Source organism: Garra rufa, chromosome 3 (assembly GCF_049309525.1).
Source record: "Garra rufa chromosome 3, GarRuf1.0, whole genome shotgun sequence".
Classification (NCBI taxonomy): Eukaryota; Metazoa; Chordata; class Actinopteri; order Cypriniformes; family Cyprinidae; genus Garra; species Garra rufa.
The window spans coordinates 41,950,930-41,970,987 of record NC_133363.1 but is presented as its reverse complement, the minus strand read 5'-3'; the positions used below and the strand labels follow the sequence as shown (position 1 = coordinate 41,970,987).

The following is a 20,058-nucleotide window of genomic DNA, read 5'->3' as shown; positions in this document are numbered from 1 at the left end:
TCATTTTGACCCGTACTATGTGTTTTTGGCTATTGCTACAAATATACCCGTGCTACTTAAGACTGGTTTTGTGGTCCACGGTCACATATATGAGGCTCAGAATATGCGAAATTAAACTGTTTTTATGTTTTTAACCAAGCAATATACTATTTTGACTGTAATTCTTTTACCTAGCTCTTCAATTGTTTTATATTATCATTAGACACTGTATTTTGCTCTGTTAGTTTCTTCCTTCTTTGATATTCTCATATTTTAACAAAACCACAGGACAAACTGGACTGGCTTGCTAAAACAGTGATTCTAGGAGTTTAGTTGCTGGTATTGTAGAAAGGGAAAAAGAGAATAGAGTGGCCTACTTCTGTAGCAAATGGGACAGGGCCCTGCTGGGTCTTACCAAGGACTACTTTGAACTGGGGAAAATCTGAACCTCACAAAAATAACTCAGTCATGCAAGATGTTTCTCGGGTAAAATGCACCAGGAGAATGTCGTATTGTCTATTTCCTTATGTAGTCCAGTCACCATTGCTGTATATGGTTGCGTTTTGCAGTAAAGAAGGCTATAATGAGATATTATTATTATTATTATAGTTTCTATACCATGCTTCTTTGTTGAATCAACATTATGGTGCTTGATTTGATTCCAGTAAATGGTGTGTTTGTTGAGAAAGACGTACCCACGATCTTTTATTGTGTCTTTCTGCATGAGCATCCTTTCTTTATTGCCCTGTCCACGTACTTATGATGGAGTGAGATACTTACCATAAACAGATGAAACTCCTGCGTTTTCTCTTATCTGTGGCAGTGTATCAGTGTCAGACCGTTTCTGTTCTGTTGTCTGATAACAGCCTTTGAAGTAAAGCAGGTTTGTGTATAGGTCTGTGTCTGTGTGTTCAGGTGTATCAGATATCACGTAGAGTGCATTGGAGTGTTGACTCCATTGATCTATCTTTCAGACAAAAGAAAATCCCTAATCTCTTGCTGCTAGCGATGACGACCTGTACCCTCTGACTAGACATTACACGAGGGACTGGTTTCCATAGAATTTACATGGCAAGTTTACATTAGATCTTACCTGAGAAATCTTTGTAGTGTTTGTTCTTCTGTGGAAGAGTTGAATCTACATTGGATAGAGGTGTTCATCTGCATCTGCATCTGTGAAATTCTTCTGCTGAAACTAGCTTTCGATTATATATTTATATGGTTAGAGAATGGGAGGTAATTAGATCTTTATCCCTTTCGAAATCATTTGAATGTAGGATCCAATGTATGTTCGTTTGTGCCAAATTTAGACCTGCAAAGGGAGAGCTCAAACTTTATTGACATTGGTTTTGTTTTTCAGTTGCCTATAGTAATTTTATTTCTTCAAATATTTCAATTTAATATTGCAAACAACTTCACAACATACAAAATGAATTATATTAATCCAGAACACATGTCAATGAATAAATTTTATATATATTTTATATATATTTTTTCATCTTGTGGGGATAAAAAAATAAACAGCAAAGCTTTGACAACAGCACCTTGACATAGTATGTATTTCCAACATTACCTTGAGAAGTTGAGGATAGTAAACAGACAGAGTACTGAGAGGAGGAAATCCTGTTACGGTTGAGAATGTAAACGGAATGTTTTGGTCGGAAATCGTTTCCTTGTTTTCCCAAAGTGGACAGTTTCTCAATTCACAATTGAAGCAGCATGCAAGTTTTTTTTTTGTTCTTTTCTTTTTTTTCTCTTGAATGTAATTCTTCCTCACCCCCTCCTCTCCTCATCTCTCAAAATCTTGGCAACGTAAAAAACACAATGTCTTGAGGAATGTGATATAGTAATTTGAACTGGGCGCGAATGACTGATCAGATCTTTTTTTAATTGTTTACAAGATCATGAATATGTTCAATAAATAGACTGTAGTATCACTTTTACTGTATAAACTTCATCTTTTTTACATGCAGTCCATAAAATTTTCATCTGACGGAATAATTTACCCTGTTATGTATATATACAAATAGATATTTTCTCTTTTCTCTCACTTTTTTAGAACTCTCAATAAAATCTATACATTGTGTACACTATCTGCCCCTCTTAATGGTCAATGTGCATACACACGAAGTGTCTATCCGTATAAACCGCCAGCCGATCTTCCTTTTGCTATCCATGGTAAGGGCTCGCACGTAAGACTGGGTTGTCCGGCATTGCGAGTTATAGTGCCGCTTGTCTATTCCTCGGCAGCCCTCCTTTGTGTACCCTAACGGGTTGCATTTGGTCTCGTAAAAGTATTGCTTCAGCTGACCGTTAGTCACGGGGACCTTCTCCAGGACGGTGACCGTCTGGCCCGACATGTCTATGGCCGTCTTTTTGTCCAGAGCCGTCACCCACTGGCTAATACTGTCACAAACGCTGAGCTCCCCTCGCCGTGCGGGGTCCGAGTGCCGCCGCACGCGCATCGACATGTTGGCGGCGTCCAGGTAGTTTTTGTATTCCTCCAAGAGAAAGAGTAACGGCGGCTCCAAAGGCACTTGGTTGCTGATCATCACCCGCGAGGCGTACATGTCAACGTCCTTCGAGTCTGCCACGGTTGCGGGACCGCCCCCTCCCTGGCCCTGGTCAGCCCCGGGCCCCAGTTGCTGCGTCGCCTCTCCTTCCACCTCAAGCAACTCCTCAATCACCTGCTCGAAAGTGTCCGTGAGCGAGGGCAGCCCGCCCCCACTCTGTGGAGTCCCGTGGCCTCGGCTGCCCGAGGTGATGGCAGCAGCGGCGGCGACGGCGCCCAGGTAACCCTCGGCCCGGTGGCCCCCTTGCACGCCCGGGATCTCTCTCATGGGCGCAGCTCTCATGCAACTGAAGTATGAAATAACCATAGTAACGAACAGGATGGTCATCACTCTTCTAACCTGTTGGAACTGGAGACAGTAAAAGGGGAAAGACAAGAGGGATGGGGGGAGTGAGGAAAGGGGAGGGAGGAAGAGAAAACACAACGTAAAGCAACCGTTTTCATTCACCGTACTGCAACAAACATGACGTTAAACACCTTTAATGCTGGCTTTGCACCCAACGAAGCGTCGTAAATCATTTCCGTAACGTAAGACGCAAACTAAACACGCCGACTTGTTATTTCTTTGTTTCATTTTTAGTTACCAGCCCACAGGAGCCCAACTCACACTGCACGCTTTCTCCGTCCCTGCACACACCTGCACATTTGTGCCCCCCTTCCCCCCACCAGCAAACGCAGCGGGCTAAATTCAGAGACCCTGGAGTATCATTAAGAGGACACGAGAGAACTGCTCTCACTCTCCTCCGTCTCTCTCTTCCCCTTCCCTTCCTCCTTCTCGCTCTCCTGCTCCCTTGCCTCCTCTGTTCCCTTAGAGGTGTGTGAACTGCTTGTGTGAGTATCAGACAGAACAGATATAGGTGACAAGTCAAAGCCCAACAAAATAATTCAAGATTGAATTCATTCATAGAATAATTGAGTTATAGATGAACTTTATATACTTTCCAAATCTATAACAATGTCTAAACTTCTCTGGAATCACCTGAGCAGGATTCATTTGGAAGAACAAACCCACACAGTAAAGTGATGATTATCTATTCCCACTAAGAGAGTTCAAAACTGAAGGAGACTGAGAGATAAGGAAAGACACGATCTGAAATGAAGTGATCAGAGCAGAAAGAATTGAAAAAAGAAAAGACGCCGGTCACTCATGCCTACACACAAACTGCCATGTTCTAGTCAATGGCTACAAAAACAATGCAACTAAATGAACATTCTATTTGATTCCTCATCTCTCCCTTCCTCTCTGCAGCTTACCTCTCTGAAGTCCCTCTATGAGTCACTGCGATTCATTGCATCCAACAGCATCCCATCGCATACGAACAGACAGGGGAACATGCATACACAACAACAAAAAATACCCATTACTCTCACTTTTCTAAGGAGAAGGAGAAGGAGAAGGGGAGAGGTAGGGTGGGGAAAGGGGGGCGGAGGGGGGTGCATTTAAAAATATCCAGCACCGCAGCAAGGCTTCGCCAGTTCTCTGCGTGCTGTCCTCCCGATGCCCCACGCAGCCTCAGGAAGAGGCAGAGGGAGGATCCGCTCCCAGAGCAGAAGGCAGTACGGGCCGGTAGGAGAAAAGGAGGGACACGCCCTGTCTAAAAGGCATTTGTTTCATTCTTAATTGGTGTCTGGGGCCACGGCTGCGATTTGCTAGCGCAGCGATGACTGCCATGGAGATGTGCTTTCTATAAATAGGCCGGTTGGGAGTCCCACAGTCTCGATTCAGAATATCACAGCCCTCTACTTAATGAGCTCAAAGTCCCCTCGCTCAGTGACGTCGCAGTCCACGAGGGGTGTGTGTGTGTGAGCGCGTGCGTGTGTGTGTGAGTGTGAGTGTGAGTGTTTGGCTAGGGAGATGAGGTGGGAGCATCTTTAATCTCTCCTCTCAAATGGTCAAAAACAAGCATGGAAAAACCCAGAGCCAAGGATACAGCTGTGGAGGACAGATCAATCTTAATCAAATCAGGCAGCGCGCAAAATGTGTGTACAAGCTGCTTCTGCAGGCATGAAAAGATACTTCAGTCTGTCAGCTTTCCCCGTAATGGAAAAAGCTTCTTACATTGTCAGCAATTACCTCTGCTGAATATAGCGAGGAATTTAAAGTGCCTGCCTGAGGATTATTCAATGATTCTGTCTTATTTCATTCCTCCAGATGTGTCTCGCCTGTGAGGACGGATGGATTATTGTCAGCGTTCCTACTCTCAAGACAACCTCGGTGCGGGTGCACGCGCACACACAGACTAGCATAGCCCAGTAACCGCCCCAGTTTCAGGATGATCCCAATTAGCAAACATCTGTCGTCTCCCTAATGAGAGAAGTATTTATATATATATTGCAGAGGCTTCTGAATGAAATACCAGCATCAGTCATGCTGACACCCAAATCCCTTCTGTTACCCTACCTGACAGCAGGTGGAGTACCAATGCCATCTCTCATCCAAATCCTACCGGTAATACATAACCTTAAATATATCACAGAGCCACACGGCTTTGAGGTATAAGGTAAAAGGGCGCTTAGTGTTGACTATCGCACTTTGGAGCATGGCGCTGACTAAATTGTATCTTTGCCTCCTAATTAGACTAGAGCACCGGTGTGTAGTTGTGTGGCAGGGGGTGGAGGCCAAGAGCACAACAACCCTGATGACGTCTCTCTCCGGTCTCGAAGGGGGATGAGAGGAAAAGGGCGGTGGGGCTAGAAGGAGTGGTGCTAGGGGGCAGTGCCACTCATCAGCTCGCAATTGCTTTCCATTTTCCTCTGGGGTCCCTTCTCACCAGGAACAACAAATGATTTTATTTCTAACTCTGCTATTTCCTGTTTCCATCAAGAGAATCAATATGGATTATGCTCTCAATCAACTTCCTGTTAAAACGTAATCTAGACGATGAATCACTTTATTGCTCTGGGACTGAGTTGGCAATAACTGAGACCTTCTGTCTCATTCACAGCAGCGAGGGAAGACAAGATTACCTTGACGGACATGTTTGTTCTGCTTTTAATATGCGTGCTTTTGAGCTGCGCATGATAATGCGATATCAATATCCTGTCATCGTACGGTATGATGTGCAAACATGAGCTGTGTTTGTGTACACAGGCAGTACAGGTGTTTTTGATGGGTCACAGAACGTGAGTGGTAACGCGGTCGTCGCTGCCACATTAAAGAATCGAGTCACGGTTTCAGGTGTGTTTAAACGGCTAAAATAAAGAAGACGACTTTCGCGATTGCTGCCGCATAAACAAAGCTGCTAATTCGTGCTTTTTGTGCCCCGTTTGCTAGACCTTTGAAGCCAGATTCATTATGAGGCATTGAATATACAACAAACAAGGTTTCCATCAATCAAACCTCTCACACGAGAAACCATCCAGCCTTCAGTGATCTTTCAAGCTCTCTATCTACAAAGTGAGGTACAGAAAGCTTGATGAAATACTTCATCCACACAGCTGTATTTGATCCATGTGGTCGGGGCTCGGTAGGAGCACGTTCAAACGCCTTTCACTGTAAAACATGATTGTACTTTAATTGGGCATGAGTGGCAGCTCTATGGTTTTGGCAAAAAGACTACATGCACCTGCTCAATTGTTTGGAAAGGGGCAGGTAGGACTGGATAGATTGGTCTGCATGATCTTGATTCCCCCACAACTGCTTTTGCTTACATCTCCATGCCATAGAGGGATTAAGAAACAAAACCACTCATGACAGATGTATACGGCTCTTCCAACTTAAAAGAATTGTGGTAACAGACACTTTTCTCTTAGTCTTAGCACACTAAAAAGGCATTCACTCCTTAAGGACAAAGATATTTAACAATGCATGATTAAAGGTTTGAAAAGAACAACAAAGATTGGGGATTGCTTTGGTGTACTTGTTTCAATGACAAGAACACTGTAGCGTGCATCACCTAAGCTCACACAGGTGTCTCAGCTGTTAATTATTACTCTGACTTTGAGAACACATTAAAATGTGGAAATCATAATAGTTACATACTGGCATTAGTGGTAACACAACAAGAGACAACACTCTCCATTCATCTGTGGTGAAACCTATGCTCTCAAGGTTGCGTTGGTGCTTGTTCAAAGAGGTCAAGACCTCGTCTAATTCAAATTCTAGAAATAATGTTAAAGATGCAATGTACAAAAGCAACCAGAATGACGAACATCCAAAAATGCCTGATTTGCTGAAAGGACAGCTTTTGTTAACGTAAAAAAACGTCATCATCTTTAACAAAACTGGGTAATTTGAGGAAGGTAAATTGATTTAAATTCTCAAAATTAGTCTTTTGTATCAGTATTCTGGTGAAAAAAAAAAAATCTATAAAACACTACTAGGAGGAAGACCAAAAGACATGCTATAGTTCACATCAGTGTGATGGGGACCTTATTAAAAAGCTATTTTCCAAAGTATAGGCCTATATATGTTTATCAAAATCAGAACAAAAGTTCGATTTTAAGTTAGCTGCAGCGCGTATTTTCACCTGTCGTTAAATATCAAACGGAACAGATGTCAGAAGTAACCATAACAACAGTATGCTGCGCAGGCGCAGTATGACCAGTATCGGGCGGTCACTTCTTTACAGATTAACATAATCACAGAATATCATAATTAATGCAAGACTTAGATAATTGACGTTTGGCGAACTAGTGGCAAGTTGCGTAAAACGAAACTCGAAAGATTACACCTAGAAATGTATCACTTCCATTATGTACAACAATCATAAACAGAGCGGTTTAAACAAATTTACAAAACAGACGACCCCACTGAAAATCATTGTAACTTGTTCGCGATTGCAAACATGTCTCTATTGCTGAAAGGCAGAAGACAAAGACAAATTAAACATTAGTGCTGTAATAATTTATGTATAAGTTTCGTCTTTTCTCGTAACAGGAGAAAGGGCAACGCATTGGCGAACTGGATCCGCGAGGGAAATATCAGCTAAGATTTGTCACTCTATATGTTAGTAGAGATTTAGTTTTTTTTCCAGGGACTTTCTAAGGAATTTGAAACATCCTGCGGGTACCATCATCTATCAAAACGCTTCTAAAGCCGCGACGGTGCGGGAATATGCCATTACAGCTGGTATAAACTTAATGCCACATTGGATTTTCTAAACTAGGGAACTGGCGTCTGATACAGACGATTGTCTTGAAACAGCGGCATCCACACCATCCATCCTTTACTCGTTAACAGGCTTTACAACAGTTCTGCACTAGATGGCGCATTCGTCTGCATAAAGCGCATTTGAAGTGAAGGCAAGCAGAAAAGCATAGACCATTAGAAACATCTCTTTCTCTTTCTGACACATAAACAAACGCTTACACAGAGAGAACGCAGGTTAATAAGAATGAATAAGCCTGTTTTCTTTGCTGTAGCCTACGTTATCTATTTGCTTCTTTGCTCTAAAACAAATTTGTGTATATATTACAGATATGTTATAATAAACAGCATTAAAAACAACAATGCGCATTACTACCAAGTCAATTACGATTATGAGAAAATAAACCAGTGGTATAATTTACTTGAAGCAGTTTTGTCCATTTCGCATCCAAACGCGCTCAGAACTATCAATAATTTGTTCGTTTTTAATTTGAAAACTTTATCTTCGCTCTGGGACTTTATCTGTTCCAGGGGAAGGCTAGACTCTACACGGTAAACCTAAACGACGATCTCAAGTTTCATGTTCTTCAAGTCTCATTGAATTCACGAAACGCATTTATTATTTGAACGTTCGCACATAAACTGCATAAACAATGTCCTTGTGAGTAAATACACTGTTATATGCCGTTTGGTAACACTTTTACGCCATTATCGAGTAAAAATGATATATCAATAAAACATCCACGTCCTCAATGCCCAAATATCATCAAACTAAGTATTAAACAGCTGAACACATAAAAGCGACAATAATAAACAGCTAACAGCCCCGGATAATGAACCAAAACAACTTTTTGGTTCCAGTGACCCCTATCAGAAATTCAATCAACATAATAACGCCGTATCTTATTAATGAACGCGAGGATAGCGTTTCATGTTGCCGCTGCATGGTCCAACACTTGATTACTTTCTTAACTCCCCATCTCATTTCAGACGCAGTCCATACAAAACCTGCAGTAATCACTCTATTCCGCAAAAAAACCTACCTTTACTGTCCAGTCGTAAAGGAGACCATTCAGCAGGACAGTGTCATCTGGGATGTTTTGGGTAAGCCCTCCGCGTAACTATTTTGCGATATTCGCCAAGCAGCAGCTGCAAGTTGTCTCTTCAGCTTTTGAGCAAATAGATTAAATTATTGATGGTGGAAATTGCATGGTTGAGGTAATGGACTCCCATGACTGAGCGGATCCTTTGGAGTTGTGTTGAAGCAGTTGGATGGCATGGTGAGCGCTCGCTGTGTAGTGCGCATTGAGAGAGCTCTCCAGCTTGAAATGACGGCTTCATTCCTCTCGACTACAGTAACTAACTACTGCCGTGACGTTGCAACATGTGACTCCAGAGCGAGCGCGACCGAGCGCCAACCGAGTGGAGACGCTTATTCCTAACGAATAACCGGAAAGTATGTTGTTATGGCGTTTACCGAGAGTCAGGGTAACATATGAGAGAAACCTTTTTAATTCCTGGATATAGTGAGTCTGAACGTACTTTTTAATATTCGTCCTTTGCGTTGCTCCTTCAACTCAGTGTCAGTGTGGGCTTTTCGTCTTTAATAATGAAGGTATATATAAAATATGATTTCATTCATGTTTCAAATTGTAGCTACACGTGAACACCTGAAATCTGTTAAGTTTCATGTACAAAGCTTCTTTTAAACAACAGGTAAGATGATAAATTATGGTTTAAGTTATTTGCGGTTCTCAATTTAAAAGATAATTTATGGCTTTAGGTTATTGCATTTGCCATCCAAATCTCCATAGTTCAATCCACTTTAAATTCACTGTCCACCAAATGCTGCAACAGCTTCCTAATGGACAGCCGTTAGGTTAATACGAAACACCTTTTTGTGAAAAGACTATAGATCATCTGCTGAAATTGATATTTGCAATTGTGACTCCACAAAGGTAGCTTCAAAGTAAAGAGCTCACTCCTTGCCCCCACCACATCAAGGACCTATTATTCCCTGGCCTTCTCTGTATGTGATATTTTAAACTATTGTCAGCTCGAGACCCTCTGTCTGCCAAAGGAGCTTATGTGCCAGATGTTGCTTCATTGCTTTTAATACTATTCATTGTTCTTCTAGTGTCAGTTATATTCCTCTAATAATGGGAGCGGTTTGTTTGATATTTGTAAGGTGAATGGTCAAAGATGTTCAAACTAATAGGGTGGTGATATAACTTTGCTCTTCGGCTGCAGCTTTACCGTGGTATTATGACCTTCCAGGAAGAGTTTAGGAGAACTATTCCTTGTTCTTTCACCCACATCATTAGCCCCATACTTTCACCAAGACTCTAAAGCTCCAAGTGCTTTTGGATCTCGTCCAATGCAAGATTTATATTGATGAGTTTGGTGTATAGTGATGATGATTATTCTCTGCATAAGGTAATGAGGTGGAGCGGTTTCAAACCTAGCTGTTCCCAGCATGGGAGTGGATGCTAACACCTGCCTCCTCTCTCTCTCTCTCTCTCTCTCTCTCACACACACACACACACACACACACACACACACACACACACACACACACACACACACACACACACACACCAACTCCCTCTCCCATTATTTCTTTCCATCACTATCTTTCTGTTTCTTTCTCCCCTTCTCATCTTTATGGACTACATAACTTTCACAAATATACTTTCACCTTCATTCCTTTTGACATACTCATGCTTATACAGCCCCTTTCTCTCTCCTATAGGGACAAGCCAAGATGAATATAACTCATCCCATAGGTTCACAGGAGGAGAGGGCAAACCCTGGATGACAAAGAGTTGCATCAGCAATTACTGAGCGACATGACTCCAAGAGAGGTAAAATGCACACACACACACACACACACACACACACACACACACACACACACACACACACACACACACACACACACACACACACACACTCATGTACACTCTCACACTGCGCATTAGGGCTGTTCCAGCTAGGTAATCCATAAATAAATCACTCTGCTTCTCATTAGGAGCACAAAAACAACATGGATCTCATTCAGAACTGCACATACAGCACAAAGTTGACACCAGCACCACAGACAGAACTAAGATAACTACAAAGTGGACATATGGAATAATGAGAATACAGCACTGTGGGAAGACCTTGACTTTCATTTGCTGCAACTTTCTGGAAACTTCAGGGTCTGTAGAAATGATGACAAAACATATAGTATGGACATTGGAGATGAAACTTGACCATCGGGATCGGCGTGTTCAAAGTGTTGAATGTTGAGAGAGTCGGAGCGGCGTCAGAAGCGATGGCCGTGTCTCTATCCAATAGGTCGGGTCGCTAATGACGTCACCTCAGCTTTCTCAAAAACTCGCCATCTGTTGTCTTGTGTTCTGTCTTGACCCATCGTAGCATATTCCATCCTGGAGCTGACAGAAAAGGTCTTCCACACAATGGCAAAATAGGACTTTGAAGACACATAATGAAGCATCTCTCTGAACATGTTGGAGGAGATCTGTGTCCCTGTACAAACCTGAAATGGTGGAATAGTTTCCGGGCAAGATGCTAAAACTTTTAGAGTGTCAAAACTAGCTGTAAAAGCAGAGGTGGCTTCTTGAGCCACTGTAAGGGGAAAAAAGAGCTTTGGGCCACTGCTAGAAAACTAGAGAATAAGAAAATGAGAAAACTAGACCAGCTCCTAGTGTGACAGGCCAATAAAGTCAGTTTACAAACATTTATCAAACACATCACAGTACTGTCACAGAACACAGAGAAGTGAACAATGTCATTTCTGACCATCGGCGCTGCAATGAAAAACAAAAATAAAGCATGAAATGGGTCAGCATGGCACCAGAATGCAAACCGAAATACACTCTTAAAAATAAAGGTTATTTATTGGCATCTATGGTTCCATAAGGAATCATCCATGGAACCCTTCCATTTGTTCTTCACACCAAGAAGAACTATTTATTGAAAGGTTCTGCTGCTGTAAAACCCCCTTTATTTATAAGAGTGTAGCAGAGTCTTCACAAACATTTCGCACACAAGCCAGCTGTAAACAAAAATATGAATGACAAAACATGTATATCATGCAGAGTACACTTTAAAAGAACTCAGTCAACGTCAATGATTTACTGTTGTTTAGTCTGTAATGTGGAGTGTACGTTTAAGTATGTACACTTGCTCAAGTGGGTTTCATCTTTCCATTTTGTCATTGCATTGAAATGAGTGAGTCACTTTGTGGAACTTAAGTTTGCCCATTCCTGGGTGCCTGTCTCTGTTTTGCCGGCTCGATGTCTCTTTAGGGAAGGGAGTCTGGGCAGTGCTTTCTCTGTGTGACTCACATCACCGTCTCTCATCTGAGACCCACTCTGTACACAGAAGAATTGCGCAGTGCTCATCTCTCCAATAGCAAGATGCAACAGGTCCCTGTTATCAATAAAGGGCCGGCAGTGGTCAACAGCGGCCAGCCGTGTAAGATAAAGATCTCAAAGTCTTGACTTATAGCAGCTACATTATGGGACTACACACTTAGATATCCACTTTAGCACATAGACACAATGAGCTATACAATCCACGTAACTGTAATCTATCCCTTGCAGCATACACCAGCTACACTGGTAATGTATCCGTGGGGTATAAGCCCTCTGCTGCACTTTATCCCTTTGTACACACATCCTCTGGTAATCTAGCCTTTTGCTTGCCCAACAAACCCTTATGTGTCAAGGGTGAGTATATTTACATAATTAGGTAGACAGTTCTTGTCATGCGCTGTTGTAGCCTGTCTTCTGTGGTTACTATGCATAGTTTATATATTCATTTCAAACATGGATATAATAATATACTCTAGACTAGATTTGAAATAGCACTAAAAATGATGTGACTAATGACCGTAAGCTCAAAATTGCATTGATTCACTTATGAATGAAGTTACAAATAAAGGTGAGAAATGAAGAACTCAAGTGTCCACGAAGAATGAAAATCACTGTTCTACAAAGCAGGCGGAGAGAAACAGCAGTCTAAATGACCTCTAAGAAATGTTAAACATCCAAATGTGGAAAAAAAAGTTTGCTTTGTTCAACAACCTCGTGTTAGAAGTTAGCGTTAAGCAAGTCTATCAAAGTCACAGTCAAACACAAACACAGTCCGGATGCCATTCTTAACCAACATCCACAGAGGCAAATTGCAAACATGTTAGAGAAGTCCTGGATATACATACCCAAGCATTGACGTTGGCGAATAGTTAGAGGATTCCTTGGCGGAGCCTTAGTTGCCAGGCACCAGCACTAATGCTGCTCTGTAGCTATTCACATAGAGAGAGGCAAGTGCCACTCCATTTTATATCAGTGAGTAAAGCACACAGGTGGGTGGCAAACAAGTAGCAAAGCTCATCATACAGACTCTGTCAAATTGTTTTAGAATTAGGATGCAGATATATGCTGGAGGTCAATAATATATATATAATAGACTTAAGCACCTTTGTTTACACAAACATTAAATGCACCCTAAATAGCAAAGTTCTTATCAAAAGTGTTACAGAAAAAAACATGCATATCCAGCATCGTTTACAAGCAGATTATGGAGGAATTAAACCGTAAAGTGTAGATGTCTCACGACCTCTTGCAGAACGAGCGCTTTGCGCTAGAGCACCGCAAGTCACGCTCCTGCTTGAGCGCGCCCCCAATTCCTCAAACCTCTTGAGGTTTTCTTGCGCAGAATATCCCGCGATCTGAGGTGCTAATTGACTGAATGTCTTTAGGCTTGTCCAAATAGCATCATAGATACAGAATAATTAAACTAAAAACGTCGGAAGTATCATTCAAATAATTTTGGCACCACGCAGGAAATTAGCCTACTAAATTATGCAATTTATTAAAATGGTGATTAATCTTAATATGATGATGATTACTGGTATTTGTATAATTATTGCTATTCGCAAAATTGTAAGACTATTGCCGTTCGCAAAACAGAATCTTTTAAGGGGGGTAAATGAAAAAAAAAAAACGGACCTTTTCCTTTTTCGCAATTGTGACGAGCACAGGCTTTTATTTCCCAGAGGAAATGTGCATATTCAGTAGGCCTATAATAAATTCCTCCAGCGAGTGAAGCAGGGCGCAATAAGTCGGTACATCTCTATAAAAGTTAATTAAGAAAGCCGCTCTCCGTCAACAAAACAATTTTCATATTTAGTTCATAAATAAATGTCCCCTTATCATCGGCGGCGGTCAGTCAAACGAGGGTGAAGGAAACGCGGATTAAACTGTAAAAATCTAATGCCACAATAGCATTATGTGATGCCTGAATTGAAACCTACCAAGCTCAGATTTGTTATTGACGCCCACCCTTAACTCTGCAGCGATCACAGAGCGGAGGGGAGGGGGGGCGGAGAGGGAGATTCTCAGCTAGATAACACAACCCCATTTATGGACTGATCCGATGACGTACATTGCAGAAAGTTCTATAAAAAACCTTCCGTACATACAAAGTGTGTCGTGCCATCCCCCAGCACCCCCCACCCTCCCCGCATCCGCCTCCAGCCCCCCTCCCCCCGCATGCCCACACCCACACCACCAACCCACATCTCTATCCCTCTCTGTCTTATGAACTAAAATTATATTATATATACGTTTGTGTTTATAAATAAAAATATGCATTCAATAAATGAAAACATGAGCCGTTGGAGGTGTAATAAAATCACAAAGAAATAATCGTTTAATATTAACAACAACAACAACAACAACATTTCACTCTAAAGGCTAAAAAATATATTTCATATATCGATGCATAAGTATTTCGGCATTGGCCAATGGATTTTTTATAAGCAAAAACGAGCATTATTTCGTTGAAAAACACAGAGATGAAATTATGCATGACATTTTTGCTCGTAAAAACGCCGCTCGTGACCGTTTCGTTGCATGTCAACAATAATGTTCACAATATGTGCCTGATAATAACAAGAGCGTTACGATAAGATTGCAATGACAAAACGGCGATAATAAAATCTAGTTATAATACCAGCTGCTATTATTTTCGGACTAGTCCGAAAAACATATGCTGCTTGTCCCATTTGATTTATGTCACTTTAAAGTAACAACAGAGATTTTCTCGACAACATGTTTAGTACGATTACGACAAGGAAAAAATGTTTAATAGAGAAATTACCGATTTAGCAGTGCTGAAAGAAGCTAACGCTGCCGGACAAAGAGAAACAGTCATAAGGATCATTTAAAAGCAGCTAAATGACACACTGAATGTCTTCCGCCTGATAGACTCTTGATTAACGCAGTGCTGAGGCGCCCGTGGGCTTTCATATCTGTCTGTTTGTCATTCAATCGCTTCACCCTTTAATCAGATTCTTGGATACAAAGAAAAAAAAGAGCGACCGTAGTCAATATCCTCCGCTCATCCCTCTCAGAAACTGAGACGAATTCCTAAACTTATTCGGCATAAAAGTCAGAAAATCATCGGCGAAAGGCTCCTTTAAAACGCTGACTGTCCTAATTTCGCTTCAGTCTTGCACAGCTTTTCTTCAGCTTTCTCCACAATACGCGTGAAACCCTCTCAGCCATTTCCTTATCAGGCAATCTTATCGGTGGCTCCATCTAACCCAGTCTGAACAAAATCTGACCACGCCTATCCAAATTCTTATTCACTTTAACTGGAAATATATATATGAACACACACACATACACACAATGTTTTGACCATCGGGCTATTTTTGGCGAGGCAATTCAAAATACTTTAACATGATATGTTATCTGTGGCGAAAGCTTTTAGCTCTAAGTGGTTCCCAACTGTTCGGCGTGTGCACAGACAGACCTGTGCGCTGGGGAGCGAGATGAGCAGGTGATGCTGGAGGAGAGGAGTGGAAATCTCGGGATGAATGAAACGGAGAAGCGGTCCGTAGTAAAAACACTAGCAATATGTCCACGATGACGAAGTGCTGAGATGCTACAGACGCGATTACATTGATAGGGCTGGTTGCACCACTTTAGGATCGATTCAACGAATAAATTATCCCTCTCCATGCTAACGAAAACAACATTTAGCTGATAAGAAAGGTTGACGAGAATGACAGCTACAGACAGATAGATAGATAGATAGATAGATAGATAGATAGATAGATAGATAGATAGATAGATAGATAGATAGATAGATAGATAGATAGATAGATAGATAGATAGATAGATAGAGCAGGTTCTTTTCGTTTTCAGCAAGACAGTAAGACAGCTCGTGCTGAGTCGTATATTTTATTAAAGACATGCCCTATTATTCAGCAAGCAAAGAAAAGCGTGTGCTAGACAATTGCGCATTTAAGACAACAAGAATTCCGCAAGCATTTGATTAGGATGAGGACGGAAAGTCAGCTGTTTACGCACTTACATGCACTATTTACTTATTTTTTGTGTTGCGCTATAAATAACAACACATGTGAAATAAGCGCTCTATGGGGGTGAACTGTGAGATATAGAAATTAATACAGTATTCCTTTTCAATGAATTCGTGACAGAACCGTGGTTGTTAATTGAAACAACTTTGTCACCGTTTGGTTTTCTGCTCTAGTCACAGTGTAAAACCATACGAGTAAAGTAGAGGGAAAATGTAAAATGATAACGCAAGTTTAACATTTCCCTCATGACTCAGTGCCTTGTCTCTACCATCACTAGTCAAAGCTATTGCTCACAGCGTAAGATTTTCTCCATCCGTAAACGCTAATCAAAGTTAAAATGCGTAAAGAGGTGACATTTCTCTCTATGTAGAAGTAAACCATCTGCCCAAGAAGGACTGCTAGTAAAGTGGAGAATAAAACAAAGAGGTCTTACCTTTTTAAGAGCTGACAACCACTATCAGTGGTTAGATCTCCAAGACCAACACTTGCATTTCCCAAAGTTAACGCTGTGCACCAAGTGGAGCTTGCAAAGTACGCGCACACTACAGCAGCTCTACGATTTCAACTTTCACATGCTCTAAGTGGCGACAAAACTCCAAGCGTAAAGTAAGCAGCCCCACTATCGACTGGTTCTTTTCCTCGCGTTCGTTTCTTTGTTTTGTTTTGTCACCGGTCTCCCTCCGAGAGCGAAAAAAGAAGGAAAAAGTCAACCAATTCCCTAGCTTTGGCAAAAGAACTGCAAAACACAAAAGGCGATGTCCACTCACTCCGTGTTAGTCCGCAGCGTTCAACGACTCCCGGTGCCTCTGTCCAAAGTGCTGAAATCATAGCACAGCTAAGGTTACTTAGAGGCAAAAATCTATACTTTCGTTAAGTGCCACTTGATATTGCTTTACTCTATTGCTTCCCCACGCCTTGTCACGTGAATATATCCTTGGCAAGCCCGTCCTGTTAATATTTGATCACATGTTGGCCGGTCGTTTTCTTAACAAAAGAATCACTTATCTGAAAAGTCGCTCATAACCCTCTAAAGAGGAGTCCCCCCAAAAGGCTTGAAACCCATGTCCCCTAATCACACAGTAATAGCGCCTGGGTGCTCTGCTTTTGTCCTGCAGGGCAGATGGACATATCTACACATGTTGCTTTTTCACTTACAGAGAAAGCACTTGTAAAGAAATGATATTCAGTATAAAGGCTAAAAGCCCAACAGGCATCAAAGCGCAGATTGGCACACAGCGCAACAAAGGCTAAAACCCAATTAGAATGTATATTCTCTACGGCTGTGTATGTGCCTGCGTTAGGTTTGCTCAGATTTTTTCTCCCTTCCTCTTACCTCTACGAATCACAGAAAACGGCAGCATTACAAAGTTTTACATTCATGTTAGCAAACCTGAACCCTCGTGTAAGTAGCCTTCAGCGTTAGGGTCCATAAGCCCGAGAGCACTCGTATGTGTCGTACATCAAAATCTGTTCTTTTGATAGTAAGCCTACAGTGTAAACACAAGCCATGCCTTTTGGAGTAATTATTCCTTTAAGTGTAGTATTTCCATGCTACTTACCATGTTCCCCTATGCTGTCCTGGAGATAGAAGTGTCTTAATATCCACACACTCCAACAGATGCTGGTAGGTAATGTGTCTTGTTTGAAGTCATCATATGAGAACTTCTGCCGTGCTCAGAAGATCGCCCACCACTTGGGTGACTTATGAATCTAATAACCCTTTGCAATATCCGCGTGCTTAAACTCTCTAACACCTTGGTGACTGTGCCGACAGGACAAATAGCAACCAGTCGCGATTTACCCAAAACCCCTATACAGATTTACGCAGTGCCCTCGCTCAGAGAGAAGCCGTTAGTGCTCTTACGTGATTGAAAGAAGCGAAGGCGGTCAAGTTTAGGTAGCAACTACAACCCCGAGACGCTGAGTGAAAATGAATGACCATGAGAAAAGTTGCGCATCCAAGACGGCAATGTGCACTTTTTTTCGCGGGTCTCTGAGTGCATTGCGCGTGATATGTCAACATTACGCGAAGCCGGTACAGTTCAAGACATTTCTCAATCCGGCTGTGTTCCCAGCTGAGGGATAAGTCAGGTAAGATCACATTTCACAATATTATTTTCTGCCAAGTAGGACGACTAAGTTCTCGGGAGACTTGTTGCTGCTGCTACAAAGCTGTGCTACTGAAAGCCAAACAGAGGAAAAACATGAGTTTAAGTACCATACTTACATCCGTGCAATACACTTTTGAGCTTCGTTATGTGTGTACTATATGAAAAGAAAAAAGCTGAATCCTCGTCAGTCTTGAGGCACGCTGTCAACTTAAAGAAATGACAACGTTATTTCCCCCGTACGCCTTTATCTTGACATAAAGAATGAAATGGAAGTCACGAAATCCAAGTACGACCGTTGTCTGTTATCAGTAAAATTCCATCAGAGCGCGAACACTCAGACATCTAATTGTTATGCAGTGACGAGGCGCTATGCTTGGATGTGTCCTACAAATGTGCTGGAAAGTAACATGAGTAATAGGTGGTATTTACCCGCATATGAGCCAAGATTCGTTCGAGCCGGAGAGTTGTAAAAGACATGAAACGCTATTGTATTTATAACTCAGAGCAACAGTAAACAGTATGCTTAGGCAACACGACACGCACAGTCAACGAGCTGGGAGCAAAGAAAGAGAGAACAAGTTCAAAAGATCAGTGGACAGACCCATTTTCTCACAGAAACTTCTTTTCTGCTTAGCATTAACAAACACTGTTTCCTCTAAACTCAGAGTCCAAGTTGTTGTTTTGATTCAACAAGTTCATTCATTCACCCATTCAACCATATGGGGCCCTGGTATACTGCCAGTAACAACCAGAATCTGACTGATTTGCTTGTTAGTCAGTAGTTGGATATGACAGCATATACCTGACAATTGATCCAATCATATCGGACGGGAAATGCATGCAAACAGGCTGTCACTGTGTTTGTTGTTGTCTTGGGTTTGCTTTACTTCAAGAAAAAAGCTGATTACATGCAACTGCATCTCTCGTCCCTGCCAGTCTGCTTAAGATATAATGCAATTTCAAACAGCTGTTGGTCAGACCGAGTTCTTATGGTTTTTCCAAGAGTTTTTAAATCTACTTTTAAAGTCTTTTCCATGCCTGATTCCCTCACAATACAATACTTTTCTGGTCACAGTACATAGCTTATGCAAAATCTGATCAGTCTTTCTTTTAAAGGTTTATTTATTGACTTCATCCCTGCGTGACTCGTTTTGCTCTTGCAGGTCTTGGTGCACTGCAGACTAACATGTACTAGTTCTTCATGATCAGATGAGGATCAACAATGCGCTCAAGGCACATTAATGAGCACGGATATTACGAAAGAAATGTTTCAAAGAACGAACGGCTGAAGGTTGAAAACACTGTCGCAGGTGAGTATAGTTTGTGGAGTATATTTAAAACGAAGACCGTCGAGATGGATGGAGAGCTATGTTGCTTAGGGACAAGACCCTTGAAGTGGTTAAACAGAATAAAATGCCGCCTCATTGTACAAAAAGTGTAGCTCATTGGCGGGGTCAGGGCCAGTTTTGAGGACACCACACCGTTGCTCTTCTGAATGTCTAAACGCAGCATCCAGAACCTCCCTCAGATAACCCGTCATCGCTTCCTCTCCTTTCTCAAAACTGCATCACTTCATCACTTCAGTCTTCCTTTCCTCTCCTCCGTTCTTTCCACGCTCCCACAGTTTTCACAGGCTCCCTGAATGACTCACATGCGGCCCTCTGCACCACCTCTGCCCTCCCCCGTAACTCCTAAACAGAGATACCCAGAACCTCAAACTACAGGTCAGTCAGACCACCAGCATCTTCTCCTACCAAAGACTACACCCACCATTCGGGCTCTCATCCGACGCCTTTAATTTTGGCTTGGTAGTTTATTTAAGAATCTGAACCATTGCTATTTATTTTCCTATTCTACATGCACACACACTTTGGTCCTACTGGGATCAGGTTGTCCAAATTGTGAG

The 20,058-nt window shown here is 41.9% G+C and overlaps 1 protein-coding gene across 3 annotated transcripts; it reads right to left on the bottom strand.

The window, feature by feature from the left end:
• Positions 1–1,332: 1,332 nt before the first annotated feature.
• bdnf (brain-derived neurotrophic factor) lies at positions 1,333–17,940 on the bottom strand. 3 transcript variants are annotated; one of them, XM_073837095.1, is made up of 2 exons: positions 17,601–17,940; positions 1,333–2,900 (listed from the first exon to the last, which is right to left on the bottom strand). In XM_073837095.1, exons 1-2 carry the CDS (start codon positions 17,601–17,603, stop codon positions 2,070–2,072), a joined length of 834 nt encoding a protein of 277 aa, XP_073693196.1. In that variant the 5' UTR covers positions 17,604–17,940; the 3' UTR covers positions 1,333–2,069. The 3 variants fall into 3 exon arrangements, with proteins under 3 accessions (XP_073693196.1, XP_073693198.1, XP_073693197.1); XM_073837097.1 differs by lacking the exon at positions 17,601–17,940 and adding an exon at positions 16,475–16,795; XM_073837096.1 differs by lacking the exon at positions 17,601–17,940 and adding an exon at positions 8,684–8,968.
• Between the last annotated feature and the right edge of the window lie 2,118 nt (positions 17,941–20,058).